A 17,087-nucleotide genomic window follows, 5' to 3' on the forward strand; every position below is an offset into this window, starting at 1 on the left:
TACCTACACTTTTGTACAACTTATGTATTTCACCTTAATGTTACGTACACTTTTGTACAACTTATGTAGTTATGTATTCCACCTTAATGTTACCTACACTTTTGTAAAACTTATGTATGTCAACCAGGTACATTAGCTAAAATTTTTATATTCAACCAGAGTTCTGATGCTGGTTATAATTTGATGGGTTGTGGTGCTCAACTAATGTAAGTGAACCAAGTACTTGTTATTCATTCTTACTTGATATATCAAATTTTGTGCAAATAAAATGATGTGAATTTGTATCTCTCAATTGAAATCATTTGTCAGTAGTGAAATCACAACAGATGTAAGAGGCTTTTTGCAACTTGCATTCCTGAGTAAACACGTGTTTGCCAACAGTTTCACTTGCATGTATGGTTCCATACATCTTGTAATTGTTGTACACTTATGTCTGATCTTGTAAAACTATGTCATGTTTGAAGATCCTCTCTTTTTTTTTGTGGTTATGGGTTAAGGGCCCCTTAACCTCCGGCTGCGCAGAATTTTGTTCTTGGTTTATGAATATAATCTTGGTCATATGCTGGAGCTTGATGTTGATGGTCCATGTAGATCTTCCAGTTCAGTCGTTGAAAAGCTGCCATACTATGTTCATAATTTGGATAACAAAAATGCATAAGTAGTTTTGTGTTTACTTGAAAATATGTGCCAAGGTTGCATCATTTTTGTATTGACTTGCCTCCGAAAGGTTAATATGTAGTTATCAGTAATAGCTTTTTTCATGATGATATCTACATGTTGCTTCAATACATTCTGCATTGTTTGTTGGTAGTATCATCTTTCTGCTCTGGTGCACTATCAGTACACCTCCCATGTGAATGGCAAACTTCTTTTATTCCTAATCTAATATGATGTTTGGGTATGAGATTCCATAGAGCTATTACATTTGCTCTGTCTATTTTGATCTAAAAAAGGATGTTAAAACTTAAAAGTTGTATAGTCTTTTTATCACGTTTAGTTAATCTTTATATGACTATAGCTCAGGTGATAAATTGATACTTTCTATTAAATTGTAGTGCCAAGAACATCTTGTCTTGCTTGTGTGGGTAAAATATGATGTTTGATTGATATGATTACTTTATGAAATAGCTTGGAAGTATAAAATTATTGAACTTACATGTCAGTATATTTTTCTGTATTTTCCGGTCTCCCATGATTGGTTTGTGATGGCTGATCATATAATCCTGTTTTCTGGCGTAGAGCTTCATGGCCTAGCCTGTTGTTCCACTCTATTTGAACTAAAACACAAAGCACATATGCAGTTCTGAGTTCAGCAGTGAGTTATATCAGTATATTGCTGTTGGCCGGTCCTTCTCACCGGCCATTGACACTGTAAATCTTGGCCTGGGTGCCGAGGGATGGAAGGGTTTCTACCAGAGCATCAGGCTGACACAGATGGGCTTGTCTGTGATCATAGGTCAGATTTCACTTATACCTCGGAACGCTTATTATCTGTCAAGTTATCTACAGTGTCTTCATAAAATGCAACTGGGATGCTTGGAATATAGAAATGATCAGCCCCAGGGAAAAAAGTGGGTACAATGTACTGCATGCCAAATTTATTATATTCCATATGGCTGATTCACATATAGTGGGATCGATTGGAATTTCTGAACCTTTGTGATTCAATTGCAAGTAGTCTTTGAATATTCCAGTCCAGTTTCTTTGTATGCTTTTAGATGTCTGAGTGTTGCATATTTTCCATTGCAGACTTGTCTTCTACAGCTTTCGTTCGACCCCTGCCGCTGATTGATTTTTCTATGGAGATTCTGAACAAAGATAACCCACAGGCCTTTAGAAGTATTACTAACATGGACTATGTCAAGGTAAGCATTTTTTTCACCTCCTGTGGATGGAAAGTGCATTGTGCAAAGTCACACTTGAGTTGGATGTCGTTCTTCTGAATTTGCAGATCAAGAAGGCCATCAGTGGTGTGAGGGTTGAAGTCACACACCGAGGAGATGCATGCCGAAAGTACCGGATTGCCACTGTGATGCAAAGTCGTCCTTCTGTATTGGAGTAGGACTCCTTGTCCTTCATGTTTTGAACATCCTAGTAGTTAATTTTATAAAACTATTTTATCAGAAAATGTTAGTAGTCAACTACTATGTTTCAATCATAGAGGTGTGATAACTTCCTTTATTTTGTATGGCATATCGAATTCTGGGTGAACTAAAACATTGTCATGAATTGGTTGGTCTAAGATAGATATGCAAGATAGTGGTGATGGTTACAGCTGACACAGCAAGTGATTACTATAGGTTGACTGAATGTTAAAAGTTAGTAGATGAAATCTGATTAAATTGTTATTGGTAACTTGCACCTATTAATAGCCAAAATTTACTTTTACCTAATATATAGGGGATGATTCTCTTCTGGATTGGAATCAGTGGAGGGCCCAGTTCCCCTGCCCACTTCTGGGAAACGGCCATGTTGCCATCCTACAGTGAGGCCTAGGGTGAGAGGATGATCTTTCTTCTTTGTGCGTGTGGGTACATGGTTGGTTTTGAGGGCTGGGAAAAGGGATTGACAAAGGTGTGCTGGTAATAACAATGCATTATATTAGGTTTATCCGATCTCTCCGACCAGATTTAATGCTCTTTTGATGCCTAAGATTCATTTCAAAGAAGTTTTGGAATTTTTTATTTAGCCAACGATTTATCACTATGCATGCTTCTTACTGGAACATGAGGCACATGATCATATGGTATGAGACTAACTAGTATGTATGATTTTTGGACCCAGCGTAGCTGTAATTGTTTCCTTTTTGTGTGATTAGCACTTTAGCAGTGAAGCTGAGGGCTCTAAGGAGATGGTATTTCATTCTAAAAAAGAACTCGACCATGGGAGACTACCCCTGAGCTTTATTCTAAGAAGATGCTGTGCTCCGAACATGGGTCGGAACGGGAGTTGCAACGATTCCCGGACTTCAATGCTCTAACCGGCCCACTGAGAGAAGCTTGGCAGATGGTATTTTTTTTCCTGATTTGGAGCTTTGCTCTTCATCCACTTCTTAAACTTTTCTTTTTATGGAGGTACTCTCGGGCACCAGGAATTTCACTTTGCTTGAAACATTCTGATGCAGTCTACAAACTTATAGAAGTTAATGGTCTTGTTACTTGTCTTTTACCTGTAAAGTTCTAATCAACCATCTTCAAATATGCTACAGTGATCCATTCAAGTCTATGGGTGTCCGCCTGCCGACCGAAATGTTATGGCTGGTTTCAGCTGTGATACATCAGTACAAAGTTTCTAATCAACCACCTTTGTATAACCTACCGTGGGATATGATTGGTACACTCTTATGATACACGTAGATTTGTTGGAAAAAATTTAAGAGCACTTCATTTTTATATAAAACTTTCGTTGTAAGGTCAAATCTTCTTTTAATGCCTTTGTAACTTTGTTTTCTTTAGTTCTTTTCATTGCTCTGTTCTATCTTTCACTGATGGCAAATTGTTGTATGTGTGAATGCCTTGTCTCCAAACATCCTAGTAGCCTCAACAGCACACTAGGATTCATTTTATAATTAAATTCATCTGCTTGCCATGACCAAGAGCAATGCTTCGGTTATTTATTAGAGAACTGTCAGGTAAATTGTTGAATACCTGCCAAGTTCCTAATGCAGCTCGAAACTTATCTGGTACTGCTCAGGTTAGGAACTCTCATCGAGAGGATGGCATCATCGAGAGGATGGCACTAGGAAGAGTTGGGCCAAAAAGTTTTCTTTCCACAATACCATGTCCAACTAAGGGTTGGGGATACATATTTATAGCTGGCCAAGCAGCCAACCAGCCAAGCATCAAGGCATATGCTAGTCTAAGATTTCTTTTTGATGCTGTCCTATTTAGTCTAAGATGCCTAGGACTGTCCTACCCTAAAAGTAGTCAACAAAAGTGGTGTTGCAGCAAGCATATGCTGCAGCCCCACTATCCTCCAGTCAACAAAACAGCTGCAGCCCCACAAGGACTGCAGCCTTACAAAGACAACAAGGACCAGCTGCAGCCCCACAAGGACTGCAGCCCCACAAGGACCACAAGGACCAGCAACAAGACTTTTATCCAGCATCATCCTCCCCCTAAGTCTTGTGCGTCGTCTTGTGGGAAGGTTGGACCATCCCGGTCCTGGAACAGAGCTCAAGGAACTTGATCCTCCCAAGAGGCTTGGTGAGTAGGTCCGCAAGCTGATCCTTGGTGTTGATGTAGCTCGCCTTGATGCTTCCTTCCTCCAAGCAGCCTCGGATGAAGTGGTACTTCACCCAGATGTACTTGCTCCGCTCATGGAAAACGGGGTTCTTTGCCAGGGCCAGAGCGGACTTGCTGTCCACCCTGAGCTCCACCGCTCTAGTGTCTCTGCCAAGGAGATCACCGAGCAGTCGGGCAAGCCAAAGCGCCTGAGTCGAAGCAGTGGAGGCTGCTATGTACTCGGCCTCGCAGCTGGACAGCGTCACCACCTGTTGCTTGACCGACTGCCAGCTAACGAGGCACTTGCCGAGGAAGAAGAGAATCCCGCTCGTGCTCTTGCTGGTGTCGATGTCGCCGGCGTGGTCGCTGTTGCTGTACCCGACGAAGTGTGCTGCCCCGGGACACCTCGGGTAGAAGAGACCGTGGTCGAGGGTCCCCACCACGTAGCGGACGATCCTCTTCACGGCCTGCTGGTGCTCCATCGTCGGTCGCTGCATGAACCGACTGACATAGCCGACGGAGAATGCCAAGTCCGGCCGTGTGTGGGCGAGATAGCGAAGGTTCCCCACAAGACGCCAGTACTGCGTAGCGTCTACCTCCTCCGTCGTGCTGTCGCGGCTCAGCTTCAGCCTCTCCTCCATCGGAGTGAGAGCTGGGTTGCAGTCGGTGAGCCCGGCTAGCTCCACGACGCACTTGGCGTAGGCGGTCTGTCGAAGCGTGATCCCGGAATCATCCTGGTGCACCTCGATCCCTAGGTAGAAGGAGAGAGGCCCCAGGTCACTCATCTGGAAGGTGGCCTTCATTTCTTCCTTGAACGCCGCCACCTCCGCATCCTTGGTGCCGATGATCACCAAGTCGTCGACGTAGACACCCACCAGCAGGGCATTTTCTCCATTGCCCCGCCGGTAGATGGCCGCCTCGTGCGGGCTTTGCTCGAAGCCCATCCCTTTGAGCGTGGAATCCAACTTGGCATTCCACGCCCTCGGAGCCTGTTGCAGGCCATAGAGGGCCTTGCGCAAGCGCAACACCTTGCCCTCCTTGCCGGGGATCGCAAAACCCGGCGGCTGGTGTACGTAGACCTCCTCCTTCAAGTCGATGTTAAGAAACGCCGACTTGACGTCCATGTGATGAACACGCCAGCCTTCCTGGGCGGCCAGCGCAAGGAAGAGTCGCACGGACTCCATCCGTGCCACGGGGGTGAAAGCATCGTCGAAGTCGATCCCCTCTTGCTGCACGAACCCGCGTGCCACCAAGCGAGCCTTGTGCTTGACGATGGCACCGGCTTCATCCCTCTTCAGCTTGAACACCCACTTAAGGGTGATCGTGTGGTGACCACGAGGGAGGTCAGCAAGCTCCCAGGTGTGGTTCTTCTCAACCGCGTCCATCTCCGACTACATCACAGCGCACCATGCCGTGTATCTCTCGGCCTCCGCGAAAGACCGAGGTTCGCCGTCGTCGCATGCAAGGTGCAACTGTGCCTCCAGGTCGCGAGGCACCAGTCCCGGCACCGGCTGGTCGCCGAGGAGGTCTTCCATCGTACGGTACCGCAACTGCTCGCCGTCGTGGTACGCGTTGATGCGCTCCTCGTCGTGAGAGAGCGGAGTAGCGAACTCCACCGGGCTGTGCTCGACATGAGCTAGTGTCGGAGTAGACGTGCCCGGAGGAGTGGCCGTCGGTGCTGGAGTACGTGGTGTTGCCGGCTGTGGTGGTGCCGGCGAGAAGCTCGTCGCAGCTGAAGTCGCGGCTGGAGAGCGTGGCGCTGCCAGAGTAGCAGGCATCGGAGTCGGTGGAGGTTTGGGGACCAGGGTAGGCACGCTTGACGAAGAAGAGCTGCCTACTCCCCCAGCTCCCTCGAAGTGGACGTACTCGACAGTGAAGTCGCCGTACATCGGAGTCAAACCGTCGTCCACCGCTTTGTCCCACGCCCATCCTCGCCCTTCGTCGAACACAACATTGCGCGCACAGCGCCCTTCGTCGAACACAACATCGCGCGCTGTGCACACACGCTGTGTCTCCGGGTCGAGAATGCGGTAGGCCTTCGAACCCTCCGCGTAGCCGATGAACACTCCTGGAATGCTCCTATTGTCAAGCTTGCCGATGTGGCCAAGCTCCTTGGCAAACGCGAGGCAGCCGAAGACCCGCAGGTGGGACACCGCCGGCTTGCACCCATGCCAAGCCTCGTATGGCGTCCTGCCGTCGAGCGCCTTGGTGGGCGAGCGGTTGAGGATATAGATAGCCGTTACCACCGCCTCTCCCCAAACAACAGTCGGCATCCCCCTCTGCTTGAGGAGGGCCTGAGTCATTCCCACAACCGTCTAGTTGCGTCGCTCGACAACGCCGTTCTGCTGTGGGCTGTATGGTGCGAAGTAGTGGCGCTGAATGCCCTCATCAGCGCAGTACAATGCGAATTCAACCGCCGTGAATTCGCCACCGTTGTCGGTGCGCAGCACGCGCAGCTTGCGGCCGCAATTTGCCTCCACAGCAGCCTGCGTGCGCCTGATGGCATCCGCAGCCTCCCCTTGCTGCTGAGGACCATCACCCACATGTAGCGGGAGAGGTCGTCGACGAGCAGCAAGAAATAGCGTCGTCCTCCGGGTGTGGCTTGCTGGGGAAAGGGGAGCCGCCTCTGCTTTGTCAACACACAAACATCGCAGAATTGCTCCACATGATCGAGACATGGCAGGCCTCGCACCATCTCCTTGGCACTGAGCCGCTTCAGGGCCTCGAAATGAAGGTGCCCGAAGCGCTCGTGCCACTGCCACGCCTTGTCGTCCTGACGAGCAGCGAGGCAGAAGGGTTGTGCCACCTGCACATTGAGGATGTAGAGGCGATTTGCGCCTCTGGTTACCTTGGCAAGAAGGCAACGACGGCGGTCCCAAATCCTCATGACTCCGTCGTCGATCACCACGCGCGAACCGTTCTCTTCCAGCTGTCCCAGGCTGATGATAGAGTTCCTCAGCGCGGGGATGTAGTACACTCCGGTGAGTAGCCTGTGCTCTCCAGACTCGGCGGTGAAGATGACGGAGCCGACGCCCTTGATCTCTACGCTGGAGGCATCCCCAAACTTGACGGTGCCTCGGACGCTAGAGTCAAGCTCGGTGAAGAACTCTCGCCGACCGGTCATATGCTGGGTAGCGTCGGTGTCGAGGCACCACCCCTCAGTCCTATCATTGCTGGAGCCGTCGCCGAGGAAGGCGTGTGCCCTCGGCTCGTCAAGGTGGAGGAGAACCGCTACGGCCGATGCCGCTGGAGTTAGCTCGATGCTTGCATGTGCCAAGAGCAGAGCCGGCTCCTCCTCCTCCGCTAGTGCGACGTGAGCCTGGCCACGTCTTGGCTGTTGACAATCCTTGGCCCAATGGCCAAGCTTGCCACAGTTGCGGCACGTGTCGTCTCGTGGCAGCCTGTGCTCGTCGGCGACACCACCCTGGGCGCCTCCTCGCGCGCCGCTAGCACCACCCTGGGCGCCTCCTCGCGCGCTGCCCTCGGCACCTCGTCGCGCCTTGGGCGCCTTGCGTGGCTTGCCGTGCCTGCGGCCGCCTGTCAAGGAAGAAGGCTCCCCCTTCTTCCGATCACCCTGGCGGGCCTCCCACTGCTCCTGAGTGAAATGGAGCTTCCCGCCAATGATGACAGGCCCTGAGGGAGGTTGTGACTCGTCGCTGTCGACGACCTTGAGGTGACCTATCGCCTCCTCGATTGACATCCTGGAGAGGTCTAGCAGAGACTCGATCGAGCGAGCGATCTGCTTGTACTTGTCGGGTACGCAGCGGAGGAGCTTCTCGACAGCTCTCTCATCGCCATAGGTGTCGTCGCCGTACTGCACCATCTTCTGCAACAGAGTGTTGAGACGGAGAGCAAAGTCATCAATGTCCTCACCTAGCTTGAAGGCCAGGTTCTCGCACTCCTTGCGAAGTGCCTGCAGTGTGGACTTGCGGGCGCGATCGCTACCGATGCGTGCCGCAGCGACGGCGTCCCAAGCCTCCTTGACAGTCTGCTTCTGGGAAAGCGAGAACTGCATCTCGGGCGGGACTGCAGTGATGAGGGCGTCCAGCGCCCGTCGATCCTCATCGTAGTCGACGTCACCGTACCGGACTGCCTCCCACATGTGTCGCACCTGGAGCCTCACCCTCATTACCGCAGGCCACTCGACGTAGTTGGTCTTCATGAGGGTAGGCCACCCACCACTGGGGCCGACTTCCCTGACAACAGCATGGGCCCCGTGGCGACCATGACGGCGGTCCGGGGAGGGAGAGCCACGCTGCCTGTAAGGGCCGCGCTCTCCGTCGACCCAGCCGCTGCGCCGCCGATCGAACTCCATCTCCGCCTTCAGCTGGGCAGCCCTCTCCCCCAATTGCTGGACCTCCAGTGCGAGGTCGATGTGCAGGTCGCCCTGGAAGTCGCGGTCATCATGTCCGCCAAGAACACGATCGTCGCGCGCCCCCCCGCCTGGAGCGCCGCCGGCGCGTGCACGCCTGTCTGGGCTGCCGCCGCTGCGCCCGCGGGGGTGCTCGGCTGCCCACTGCGCCGCCCGTTCTTGCACCGCCTCCCTTGCTAGCACGAGCTCTACGTCGGTACCGCCATCGGCAGAGGTAGCGCTGCTGATGCTACCGCCACGTAGAGTCTCGAGCTCCGCTGCCGCCGCACGTGCGGCATCTGCCACCGCCGCCGCTTCCGCTTCCGCCCTTGCTGCAGCTAGCTCCGCCGCCGCCAACCTCGACACCCTTGCCGCTGCCGCAGTGGTCTCTGCCGCCACTCGGGTACGCTCCTCTGCCGCAGCGAGCTCGGCCTCCTGCCGACGCCGCGCGCTCGAGGCGACCGAGTGCTGAGACTGTCCTGCGGACATAGCGCGCCACTGGGGGGCTGCGTGGGGAAGAGGCTCAACTCGTCTGCGTAGAGGGAGAGGAGTGAGTAGGGACAGCCGGTGCTTTTGCTACCGGCTGGGGACGAAAGGTGGCTGGGGAGGGTTGTGAGCAGGAGATGTTCAAGCTACAGGATAGTGCGGCTCTGATACCCGTTGTTAGGATCTGAACTGTAAGTCTCATCGAGAGGATGTCACTAGGAAGAGTTGGGCCAATTTTCTAGGTTTTCTTTCCACAATACCATGTCCAACCAAGGGTTGGGGATACATATTTATAGCTGGCCAAGCAGCCAAGCATCAAGGCATATGCTAGTCTAAGATGCCTTTTTGATACTGTCCTATTTAGTCTAAGATGCCTAGGACTGTCCTACCTAAAAGTAGTCAACAAAAGTGGTGCTGCAGCAAGCATATGCTGCAGCCCCACCGTCCTCCAGTCAACAAAACAGCTGCAGCCCCACAAGGACTCCAGCCCCACAAGGACCACAAGGACCAGCAACATATGATGTGATTGTGATGGAAAAAAGAAACCTGTTATCTCTGCCCTTGCTTGTGTAGAAGAATTAAGCGTTTCAGCTGTGGAAGTCTGTGGGCAAGTTTCAGTCAGTAGGTCATCACGAGGATCGTATATTTGTTGGTCATTTCTTTCTCAAAGCTGGTTGGTTTAAGGTTATTTGTTTCAAGCTAAAACTGATGATTTATACTTGTTCTATCGAAATCATTTTATCTTTTCGGAAGAAAAGAAAGGATCAAGGCTGTTCACGTCCATTGTGTCTTTCTTGAAACCTAATCTAGTTCTTTGCTGAGTATTGAGCTGTCCATGCTTTTCACAATGATGCCTCAGCAGAAACAAATGAGTTACTAATGGGCATGGTCTGCCTGCGTGTGAATCACCAAGTAAATGTCATTTTTTGCCATTTGTATAGTTTGATGAACATTGAACCCTGATTTTAATTGTGGATCTTGTGGTTGTTATTGCATCACTGTTTCTCTAACCACATAATTTCATATTTTCCTTGTCCTCTGACTCTGAGTGGATGAGTAACCACAAGATCATACCTATCTGGGCAGTGATCACAGCACGATGGCCCCACCACTTGCATATAATTTTCCTTCTCCCAATTGCTAGCTTGCATGTTAACATTCTTGCTATGCTCAGCTCAACCACCACAGCTACAAACCTACTGAAAAGATAGCAGGCTAACTAGCTCTTTGAGAGGAAAAGGATGTCCATTTACACACAGCATCTGCTTTTGCTGGTGGTCCTGACCATGGTGGAGCTGGTTCTTTCCCTTTCAGATTCACACGTGGGAGTGCAGCGAACCAGGTACCATGGCCTCATGAATTACTTGTTGGTGAAGGCTCCTGAGGATATTGCTTCCAGTGCTGTAAACAAAGGTAAATACTGATCTTGCTCACTGTCAAGTTATGATATTCTTATTTACGCAGTGATTAGGATGTTCTGTGGTGTAACTCACAGGTAGGTCATGGTAAGTGGGTAACATTGTATTCCACAGTAGATCATATTTTTTATAGTTCTACCTGTTCTTTCATTGGATTCTTCTGCTGTTTATTCTTACAATGCGACGTGGTGGCGAAAGAGGATGAGCCATACAGACCATAGTTGCCCAGACCTTTCTATTAGTGGAAGTGAATCTCATCAAGGACCTTTAACATAAAGAGAACTGGAAACCATTAGTTGAGTAGGTTTGTGTGCATAAAGAGCTAGAGCAAGTCGTGACCCACTTCAAGTCTAAGGAGCTTTCTTTTCTAGGTCCATAGACCATACTTGCAATTATTTTACACTTGTGCAAAAGAGAAGCAACTTTCTCCCATCAGAGCAGAGAGAAATGACAGAAGAGCCAATGAGGCTTGAACTCATTCGCTGTGGTGTACGATGATTATTGACCAAAGTTCCTTTTTACCTCAAGATGATTTTCAAGGGAGCGTGTGCACATACTTTATGATGTCCCCCATTATCTCTAATGATTTCTGGAGCTGCATGAGCAATCAACCTCGAGTCCTCAACTTTACTGTAAGGCGATATGAGCCACCAAAAGGAAGTTATAGGGAAACTAATTTATGCTTTCCCTACATATTCTTTGATGTGAACTACTAAGATTTTTACTAAGGATGGTTACTGTTTTTAAATATCAAGTTGCGTAGGACTGCTTAATTTTTTTTTATCAATTTGCTGCAGTTTCCTACAGGAAATACTTGGCCTTTAGTCCCGGTTGGTAGGGTGCATATCTCCCGAAAATCCATCCAGGATAAACCAACCGGGACAAAAGGAGGGTCTTTAGTCCCGGGTCTTTCAACCAGGAGTAAAGGTCACCCTTTAGTCCCGGTTGGTGACACCAACCGGGACTAAAGGGCCTGCCACGCCAGACGCGGGACAGGCCCTTTAGTCCCGGTTGGTAAAAGCAACCGGGAGTAAAGGTGCCCCTTTAGTCCCGGCTGGGTTTCCCAATCGGGAGTAAAGGGTTACCCTTTAGTCCCGGTTGGAATCCAACCGGGACTAAATGGCGCCCTGCATGGCACCTTGCCTGGCGTCTGAAATTTTCATGCATGCATCACGTACGTAGTACCGCGGCCCTTTTGTTAACCTTTAGTAGTTGAGATTCTTTTTAGAATGAAATCAACTAGTATTTAAACGAATGGGATTTGTAATTATACAATTACTATATATATACACAATTCTTATACACAATTCATATACACAATTCAACTAGTACAAATTGATCATAATTAGCGCGTATTATATATACAAATAAATCAAAGTATCTATCTACAATCTTCCCGTCGAGGTGTTGCTGATCGGAGTGTCTAATTGTCGTCCATCGTAATAAAATTCTCCTTTTGGATCTACCACCTCGTCCATTAGGAATCCAATGAGACCTTCACATATTGCCGCTACTCTTTCTTCCGTCAAGAGTCCTTGTTGAATATTTAACATCTATAATTTGGAAAATTTGTGAATGTTACACGAACAAATACATATAAGGAGCTAGAAAATAATTTACTAGTAATAGTTTTATTTTACGTACTTTAAAGTTGTGCGGCGTCATCTTTAGTCCCTTGGGTCCCATAAAACTATGCATGTGCTCACAGATGTAGTAGCCACATAGATTATTCCCAGGTTCCTGTCTTAAGCACTTCAGTGCGGAATAAAATAAGTTATAAAATATTCATGTTATATAATGTAATAAATGTGCAGACTTCATACGTACCGGGAAGTCTCTGTTCCATGTAAGTTTTTCTTTGAATGGACCTTTGTGTGTCCTTATGAATTGTTTCCATGCGCTGCGGATTAGAATAATGAATGATATAGTGTAACCGGGATAAAATTTAGGAAACAAACTTTTGCATAGAGATAAAGGTCCAGAATTATTACAAGCCTAGCATGTCTTGCATGTCTTGGTACTCCACCGGATCTTTCCTCAACGAATCGAAGACAGTGACGTGGCTTCTTTCAGGCTCAATTATAATAAGGATCCAGTGGAAGCTGCGTACATAAAATGTTCATGCATATTAGAGCTAACTAACATGTAGAGATAAGGAAAAAGATATTGAAAGTAGACGGTATACACACACTTATTTGAAGTTGTATGGAAGTAGTATGAAATCCTTGAATGTTTGTTTGTCTAGGAAATTGTATACTTCCACCAAGGTTTTTTTCGGCGCTAATTGTATCTGTTGTTAGTTAACTACAGATGGATCCATGAAGCCTATATGTAGGTACGCCTCTCGGCAGCATGTCTGAATTAGCATCCTACATGAAATGGAAGACGAAGTTAGTACGGTGACGCACGCCAAAATTTACATGTAGAGATAAACGGACACTTACAGAACCCAAGCGCTGATCAGAGAGACGTCCAGGGCATCATGATGGTACACTTCGTATATATCCTTGAAGTCTAGCCACAGCACTTTCTCGCCTTCGTCGTAAAAATCTATCGGTTTTACCTTCAGGACGAGCATCTCCCTCGAGTCAGCGGATGCCATCATGTACCATTGATGGAATGCGTACATCTTTTTTGATAGCTTCTGTACCAATGAAGTCTTTACTAGAGGTTTGCCTAGCTCATAAGGCCATCTCGGCTCAGGGGGCGGTGCAGTTGGCGTCTCAACTTACCCTAAGCATTCATCAAGTCCCAGACCTGTTTCTTGCATGAACTTCAATACTTCTGCTTGTTGATTTAAGGGCATTGCTTTTACCCTTTGAGCATCTTTTTTTGATAAATTGCTGAGGTCGGGGACAACACCACTGGAAGATGACTTTCCTTTCCTTTTATCCTTTTCATCAGCCTTTACTAAAGCCCGTTCATAGTTTGATAAGAGTGGTATCCTTTTCTTGGCTCCTTCTTCCATCCTGATAAAAAAGTTTAAATCTCTTCGATTTACTGGCGGTGGCTCCATCTCCCTTGCTTTTTTTTCTTCGGCTTGTTTCTTGAACCACTCACTAGCCTCTCGTTGGATTTCTGCCCACTGTTCCGCATGAGATATTGCCTCCCAGCGTTCCTTATGAGTCACTTCAGGCTCCTTTGTTTTCTTCTTTCTCTGTCTTTGCTTGGGAGGCAGGGCTCGTGACTTCTTTAGTGGTGGTGCAGGTTCCTTCATGGGGGCCGCTCTTGGTGCCGGCGACGGTGATCGACGAGGGGTGTTGTTATTATCGTCGTCGCTCCCACCACCAGGATGTGGTGGAGATGGAGACCTTGATATAGATGGAAGGGATGGTCCTGGAGCAGGTTGTGCAGGAGATGACGTTCTTGAGCTATGAGGAGAAGGTCGCTGCTGGGGATCTACGGGGAGCGGTCTTGAACTCTGAGGAGATGGCTCCGTGCCGGGAATAATGATGTAGCGTTTTCGCCATAGAATGATCCCATGAAGTGCATCTGCCAGTGTCTTTTCCCCATCGCCTCCTGGGAGGTCGAGCTCTAGACCTTCATATTGGCTATCAACTATTTGCTCTACGCGGATGCTGGCATAGCCAGGTGGAATCTCCATGCCATGACTACTCTGCCCTGCCAGGGTTGCTAACGCACTCCCGTACGCTACCTGTACGTATAGCAGAAGTAAACAAGTTATTAAACTCTGATCACGAGGTGTGGATCAATTGACAAGATTGCATAAATATTATGTATAAGTATACCTTAATAGTGAGGTTGCCGACCGGTGCATGCAGCTCACATGTGGTGCGTTGCGTGATGGCATCCACGGGGAACCGTTGCTCCTCCACAGGTAACCTGGGTGTCTGCGCATCGGGGACCCCTGTAGAAGCACAACTTCTCAGGAGGCATTGAGAAGGGCTAGCGTTGTTAGGATTCGGCAATGCTCCAGATTGGGCCAACTCCGCAACTGCGTGGGCCACTCGACGATTGATTTCCTCCATCATTCTTTGTTCTTGTGCCTGCACTTTGGATTCTAGCATCTGCCGCCAGTTCTCCTCGATATGTTCCTTTCTTCGCTTCCGGCTTCTGTACGATGAGCTATCGCCTCGGAAAGCAAACTTCCACGGAATGACCCCGAACCCTCGGCAACGTACTGGGTGCTCGGGATTACCGAGGGCCAATGTGAGCTCATCATTTTCTCGGTCCACCTTCAACCTCCCAGCCTTAGAATCTTCAATGTTCTTCACAAGATGTTCGGCCTTCTCACGTATTGTGTCATTGAAAATCAACGTCCCATCCTCTTGGCTCAGGGAGCCTCCATGAGCGTAATACCAATTTTTTGATCGTTCGGGCCATTCAATAGTTGTAGGTACGATTCCTCGTTCAATCAGATCTTGTTCCATCTTCCTCCATTTGGGAATTGCTGAGCCATAACCACCTCACCCTATATGATGATGGTAGCCCTTCTGACTAGCATTTGTAGTGTTGGTCATGATCGTTTTTACACCGTCTTCACTCCTCTTATATTCAACAAATGCCTCCTAGTGGTCCCTCAACTTTGGCCACGTGTTGAAGTCTGGAGTTCGGCCCTTCTTAATGTAGTGGGCATCCAGCATCTTCTTGAATGTCTGGAATTGTGTAGCCATCTTCTTAAGCGTCCACGCTTTCACATTCTTTTTAATATATCCTTCGGGGAATGTGAAATATCTCTTGACGTCTTCCCACAGCATATTCTTTTCTGTCTTCGGGAGGGCGTACGGATTAGTGCTTCTGCCCTTCCATTCTCTGATGCTGATTGGCACGTTGTCCCGGATGATTGCCCCGATCTGACTCACGTACTTCTTTGTTACTTTCTCGGGAGCAACCGGCCTGCCCTCTTCTGTCACTTCCGTGATGACAAGCCTCCCTTCCATCACCTTTGTACGACCTTGGGTCTTCTGCCCTTGCGTCGATCCAGAGGGCTAACAGTTCAAGATTCGTTAATTAGTATGTAGTAGTAACGGTGGCGTGAAACAATACAAGATTCGTTATATATACCTCGCCGGAACCTTCTGCCACGGCAAGGTTTTGCTAGGGCTCATGCTCTTCATTCCCATCGGCGGACATGTTGAGGAACATGTCCGCTTGGGTGCCCTCTTCATCGGTGTACGATAGTGGAAGGTTGTCGCCACTACCATCACCAGCGATTATCTGCTCCATGAGATACCTTGCGGTCTCGTCGTCTGCCATTTCAACTATTGATTGAAACATACATGGAATCATACATGACAGTCATAGAAATCGCCTTAGTTATATGTACATAAGGGTATATACATGAAATCATAAAATAACATGAATTCCACAAAGTCCGGAATATTTATACAAATTTCTACAAATTAGTAGTACTTTGTACGAATTTCTAGCAATAACATGAATTTGTACGAATTTCTAGCGGTCGACGGTGCCTAGGTTGGGACGGCGGCGGCCGGGGCGGCGGGACGGCGCGAGGTGGCCGCAGCAATGATTAATTTCTACTAATTTGTCCATATTTATTGGAATTTCTAGCAATAACATAAATTTGTACGAATTTCTAGCAATAACATGAATTTGTACGAATTTCTAGCAATAACATGAATTTTGTACGAATTTCTAGCAATAACATGAATTTTGTACGAATTTCTAGCAATAACATGAATTTGTACGAATTTCGCACGGTCGACGGTGCCTAGGTTGGGACGGCGGCGGCCGGGGCAGCGGGACGGCGGAGGCGGGGACGGAACCACAGACGGTGCCTAGGTTGGGACGGCGGCGGTCGGGGCGGCGGGACGGCGGAGGCGGGGACGGAACCACGACGAAACACGATTAATTTCTAACCTAGGCGGAGCGACGAACCTAATTACTACTAATTACTACTAATTTCCACTAATTTGATTTTCTAACACATATACAAATATCTATTGATTTTCTAACTAATTACTACTTATTTCTATTTATTTTCTAACAGCAAGAGCGGTACTCGATCCCGGCGCGAGTGCCGGTGGACCTCGCGCGGTCGACGGTGGCCGGGCCGACGAGGTGGCTGGGGCGGCGGGACGGCGGAGGCGAGGACGGAGCGAAGGCGGGACGGCGGGACGACGGAGGCGGGACGGCAACGAGGCGGCGACGAGGGGTGACGAGGCGGTGACAAGGACGGAGGCGGCGACAAGGCCCCGCGATGGAGGTGGCCAGCGGCGACGAGGTAGGGGCCGGGGCGCGACATAGGAGGATCGTTGAGGCGGGCCGGGACGATGGAGGAGGAGGCTGTCTAGGCACGGTCGGGCGGCGGGATGACGACGGCCGGGGCAATGGGGGACAACGGCGGCGGCGGCCGGCGAGGGAGGCGGATGGGCAGCGACAGAGCAGAGCGCGCGCGGGATCTTGATGAAATTTTGGCTAAGTGTAACTGGCGTGGGGGGTAGAACGGGCTACAGTGCCTTTTCACCACCTCCCGTTTTTTCCCGGTTCGTAATAGCACCCGGGACTAAAGGGCCTTTTGTCCCGGGTGCTATTACGAACCGGGAAAAAACGGGAGGTGGTGAAAAGGCACTGTAGCCCGTTCTACCCCCCACGCCAGTTACACTTAGCCAAAATTTCATCAAGATC

At 49.1% G+C, this 17,087-nt stretch overlaps 2 protein-coding genes across 2 annotated transcripts; one reads left to right on the forward strand and one right to left on the reverse strand.

Moving 5' to 3' along the window:
• Positions 1–1,284: 1,284 nt before the first annotated feature.
• On the forward strand, positions 1,285–3,411 carry LOC105915046 (protein argonaute 1B-like; the record flags this gene model as incomplete). Its single annotated transcript, XM_022829208.1, has 5 exons — positions 1,285–1,456; positions 1,750–1,865; positions 1,952–2,058; positions 2,819–3,009; positions 3,209–3,411. Coding segments are annotated over 4 exons (477 nt in total), but the record flags the coding sequence as incomplete, so codon positions are not given.
• Positions 3,412–6,538: 3,127 nt separating this feature from the next.
• LOC105914958 lies at positions 6,539–8,385 on the reverse strand. Its single transcript, XM_012848194.1, has 3 exons — positions 7,723–8,385; positions 6,916–7,557; positions 6,539–6,745 (listed from the first exon to the last, which is right to left on the reverse strand). Exons 1-3 carry the CDS (start codon positions 8,383–8,385, stop codon positions 6,539–6,541), a joined length of 1,512 nt encoding a protein of 503 aa, XP_012703648.1.
• Positions 8,386–17,087: the final 8,702 nt, after the last annotated feature.

Source organism: Setaria italica, chromosome VIII (assembly GCF_000263155.2).
Source record: "Setaria italica strain Yugu1 chromosome VIII, Setaria_italica_v2.0, whole genome shotgun sequence".
In the NCBI taxonomy this organism is placed as follows: domain Eukaryota; kingdom Viridiplantae; phylum Streptophyta; class Magnoliopsida; order Poales; family Poaceae; genus Setaria; species Setaria italica.